Raw genomic sequence first — 4999 nt, 5'->3', positions numbered from 1 at the left:
TTATTTACTAATCATAGAAAAAACAATATTTGTTAATAAAATGAGAATTATAAACATCTATTGGTATATAATTGTTAAGGAAATATTTGGTTGAAAATACTTCACATATTACAGCTGGATGAAATTTTAAGTTATTTATAAATAAAGTTATTAATAATGCTAATTATTTTAAATCTTACTTGTGTTCATTTGTGCCATACACCAAAGGGAAAAAATAGTAAGGACAATCACATTCCAATATTTAAAAAAAAGGTAAACATCTTAGAATTTCTTCTATATGAGTGGAACAAAGATAAAACTTGAGTAACAAGATTTTTTCAACACAAAGATAAAAGTACCTAAATAAAACAAATATAATTTTTTTTTACTCTATCATAACATAAACCATAAGGTTAAATGTTAATCTATGTTTAACGTGGATATGATGCATACAACAAAAAAAACGCCTACAATTAAAGTATCGATCATTCTTATATTTTTCTTGCCCGTAAACACCATAAACACAAACTAAAATTCAACTACGAATATAAAGTATAATTACAACCACCCATAAAAGGAATCTATAATATAATTACAAACATAAAGTTAGCACAAAACAACCAACAGTGCACAATAATCTTCATATAACATAAAAAAAGATATTAACATAGAAAAAGAATATTACGAACCAAATCCTAATATTAGATATCCACTACAATTAAATATGTACAGTATGAAACCACCATTTTTTTTAAATCCATAGCACAACAAATCATATTTTGCCTTTTCTATATAAAACACAATGTAATCAACATTCTTCTTATATGAGTGATTGGATAAGTGTAGTGCAATGTTGTTAAAACTGAAATGTTCCAAGTTGGTAACATTATAAACTAAGAAGATGCAGAAAGAATTTCACTCAAAGTGAGATGCTTAGGAAACCAAGAACTAAAGAGAGAAACAAAGATTCATAAATCATATGTAACAACTTATATAATATGCTTGATGTATAAATAATTAATAATCATTATTAAAATACATTTGAAAAGTCGGAGAATATGAAAAAACATGGAAGTTTCAAATCAATAATCATTATTGATTAATTATTTTGAAATTGAAGAGGTGTAGGAGTTTCAAATGCATGATGTGCTAGGAAAAAGAAGAGTGAGAGTTTCAAATGCATGAGATGCTAAGAAAAATGCATCCTTTATAAGTATAGTATGATATGATGCTTTAGTGTCTTGTTAGTTTGTTCTACTATATTCCGTCGTTCAAAAAAAAACATATAATTAACCATATTTTATGCATATATGTATTGAATTGTAAATATTGAATTAAGTTTAACAATTTGCAGCCTCAATACCTCTATGAATAATTTTCTTTTGAAGATACATGAGGTTGCTTGTTTCCTAATGGTTGGAGCCTTTATGACATATATGAAACTATGAAGGACGGATTGAGAACCAAAGTGGTTGTGTTGATAAAATTGAAGATAAAAGTGATACGATAACATATTTAATTGCTCTATTAGACGATATGCATAAAAGTAAACATAATATAACTATAAACTATCTTAATTATTAAAATATGAGTATAGTCAATAAGTTTATGTAATAAACTAATCGAAAATAAATTTTGGGTTTTGTAGTTTATCCTTTTAGGAAATTTTCCATTTTCATGACAAAGAAATTCGTTTGTTCCTAAATTGGTTTGCCAGATTCTCCAAGAGCAGTACGTTCCCATCACTCTTCTCTTTCTCTCTCTCTCTCTCTGCAAATCCTCTCTTTCTCTCCCTAGGGTTTCTTCTTCTCTAAACCTTCAAAATTTGTCCCTCAATCCCTCATCTTCCGGGTATGGCCGGAATTCGGTTGCCTCCGGAAGATATTGACATCTCACAGGCGCGAGCCCTGTTAACCGCCGATCTGATCTCCGACGACGACCGTTCTATCGCGGCCGACTCTTGGTCCATCAAGAGTGACTATGGGAGTACCCTTGATGACGATCAACGTCACGCCGATGCATCCGAAGCTCTAGCAGCGGCCAGATTTTGTGCTGCCTCTGATTATAGGTTAGGTTGCTTTCGAGTTTCATGAAATTCCGTATTATATGAAGTTAATCCGTTTTTCCACTGTTAGCAATTATACATTGAAGTCATGTCAGTTCGACCTTTTGGGTTTTTTTATCAGGCAAGTCGATGGTATTCGTTGAGGTAAAATTCAAAATAGCAGATAATAAGAATATGCACGAATGTATTTGAATTTGTTTCTGTTTATATTAGGAATATGCTCAATTTGACCAAATTAACCAAGGTTAAGTGTTTATTAATCCAGAGAAGATGCATGATTAGTTGATAACTATTGATATTGTATGATAAGATGTATCAGTATCTATCTCTGCTACCGAATCACATGAGCTTACTACCTAACATTCGTAATAGACATTCAAAACCAGAATTATCCCCCAATTTTGATGAACAGTTATCTGATTTCTGCGATCTCTGAACAGAAGAAACATCGATTACAATGTTGTATCACCAGAATGTTAACTATTCATATAATTCGTTAACTTTAAAACACCTTCAATAATGTGATCTTTGATATGGTAGTTCTGACTTTCTGCTGAGATATAATCTGCTTAAACACATATACTGCAATATGCTAATACTCTTTTTCTATGGAATGTAATCAAAGCTCTGACAAGGAAGAACCTGATGCTGAAACAATTACATCCATGCTGGGGTATCAAAGTTACTGGGATGCAACATATGCAGATGAATTGACAAATTTTCGTGAACATGGGGATGCTGGTGAAGTTTGGTATGCATATCTAATTGACTATGACGTATACCTTCTTTCACAAGATGCTTTTTTGTATAACTTTTTAAATTCTTTCTAAAGGTTTGGGGCAGATGTCATGGAAATGGTTGCTTCATGGACAAAAGGACTATGCGTTGACATTTCACAAAGACATTTACAAAATCACCATAATGATGATGACTCTGAGTCTGTTAGTCAAGAGGATAAAGATTTAGCAGGATGGAGTGTTCTTGATGTTGGAACAGGCAATGGGATGCTTCTTCATGAGCTTGCTAAACAAGGGTACATTATAAATTATAAATTTATAATACATAAAACTTATTCCTCCTTATAATGTGATGAATGATGATGAATCTTTCTTTTTCTACATTTGATGTTGGTGTATATAGATTCTCTGATCTCACTGGAATAGATTATAGTGAAGGAGCAATTAACCTTGCTAGAAGCCTTGCTAATCGTGATGGATTTATTAGTATTAAACTATTGGTTGATGATGTTCTTGAAACAAAATTGGAGAAAAAGTTTGAGCTTGTTATGGACAAAGGAACCTTAGATGCTATTGGTCTTCATCAAGATGGACCCATCAAAAGGTATATAAATGAGAGAATCACAAAAGAACTTCAAAAAAGTTAAATTTTGTTTTGTTTAAATTACAGGATTATGTATTGGGAATCTATGTCAAGACTTGTAGCTCCTGGTGGACTATTGGTAAGTTACAATTTGCATTTGCTCATATTTAAGGTTTTTGATTTTTGAATTTGATGAATATAAATATATAATTTTGTTTAGGTGATTACATCGTGCAATAATACTAAAGAGGAATTGGTGCAAGAAGTGGAGAATTTTAATCAAAGAAAGATTGGGGAGGTGGAAGAAGAAGAAGAAGAAGGAAAGGGGGGTTTATTTTGGTACTTGGATCATATTCGTTCATATCCAACTTTTATGTTTGGTGGATCGGTTGGGTCTCGTGTTGCAACTGTTGCATTTTGTGTTAGGTGAATGGGTTTGAATTCAGATGATATTATATGATATGATATGATGATAAAGTTAATGTAGAAACAAAATACTTTGTGTGGAATCTAACAAATACTTGATTGGCTTTTTGATATGTTTATTGTAAGTGGTTTCTTGAGATGCTTGTTAAGGACCTTGCAATACACCATGTAGAGGGCATACTATAATTTCAAATCAACATAATGTATGCCTTTTCATATGCTTGTTTGTTTATATGCAACTTTTGTTTTGATCTTTTGGGTAAATTGGACATGAGTAAAGTCAAAACCAAATCCTATCTAATAAATAAAAAACTTTTTGCTATATGTCATCTTTTTATTCATTTAGATACATGACATTTTTCTAAAATTTTTAAATTTTATATTTTTCACTTGTCATTTTATTGTATTATTTATTTTATTAAATTAAAATTCAACATTTAATATGTAAGGTAATATATATGTAAGGTATTTATTAGAAATGGTTTATATATATAATGAATTCAATACATTAAAGCCACATCAATTTTAATAATTTAAAAATTTTCTCATTTTTCTTATAAATTCAAAATTTTCAAATTGTTAAAATTATATATATATATATATATATATATATATATATATATATATATATATATATATATATATATATATATATATATATATATATATAATAAACACATGTAATACATGGGTCTCACACTAGTGTAAAATAAAACTTTAGTTGAGTTGTTGCGTAATATGGAAGCCACTAATTAGCCTTTGCGGTCAATTTCACTTGATTATTTTCCTTTTTTCAATGTGACTTCTCTATTCTAAACTTATTTTGAATTTCACCCATTACCTCTCAAACACCTAGTGGTTTTGTTCATCCTTTGAAGGAGATTTGGAGAGCTTGGTGTGTTTGATCAAGGAGGGGCTGTAGATCCAGAGTTCTCCAATGGTTAACTTCAGCGCAAAGGTAAAAAGCTCTTATCTTGACCTTTCCATTGTGAGATCTTAGTTTAGGGAGATTTTGAGGGTTTTCTCCCATCCATTGGCAATGAGTTATTTGAGCATATCATGAGGTTGAAACCTCAGATCTGGACTGTAGAAGGACTTGAGAGACCAAAGATCCAAGCTTTATTGAGCTAGAGTCTAGCTTTTGTGCATCTAGCCCTTGTGGGAGCATGTTTTGGCATTATGAGTCTTATATGCCATGTTTAAACGTAA

General features: G+C 30.7%; 1 protein-coding gene across 1 annotated transcript; it reads left to right on the top strand.

The window, feature by feature from the left end:
• Positions 1-1688: 1688 nt before the first annotated feature.
• On the top strand, positions 1689-3927 carry LOC145087412 (uncharacterized). The gene is made up of 6 exons (XM_079025360.1): positions 1689-2047; positions 2670-2795; positions 2877-3077; positions 3185-3385; positions 3452-3503; positions 3585-3927. Exons 1-6 carry the CDS (start codon positions 1833-1835, stop codon positions 3792-3794), a joined length of 1005 nt encoding a protein of 334 aa, XP_078881486.1. The 5' UTR covers positions 1689-1832; the 3' UTR covers positions 3795-3927.
• The last annotated feature ends 1072 nt before the right edge of the window (positions 3928-4999 follow it).

Source organism: Lactuca serriola, chromosome 2, assembly GCF_051521515.1.
Source record: "Lactuca serriola cultivar US96UC23 chromosome 2, Lser_US96UC23_V15, whole genome shotgun sequence".
NCBI lineage: Eukaryota > Viridiplantae > Streptophyta > Magnoliopsida > Asterales > Asteraceae > Lactuca > Lactuca serriola.
Note: the sequence above shows the minus strand (reverse complement) of the source record. Positions and strands in the feature narration are given on the sequence as shown.

What these genes read in the sequence shown, in the direction of transcription:
- LOC145087412 (XM_079025360.1), top strand. Translation starts at nt 1,833, where the DNA reads ATGGCCGGAATTCGGTTGCCTCCGGAAGATATTGACATCTCACAGGCG. An exon ending in TGTGCTGCCTCTGATTATAG is followed by an intron (nt 2,048 to 2,669) that starts GTTAGGTTGCTT and finishes ATGTAATCAAAG; the next exon opens with CTCTGACAAGGAAGAACCTG. An exon ending in CATGAGCTTGCTAAACAAGG is followed by an intron (nt 3,078 to 3,184) that starts GTACATTATAAA and finishes TGGTGTATATAG; the next exon opens with ATTCTCTGATCTCACTGGAA.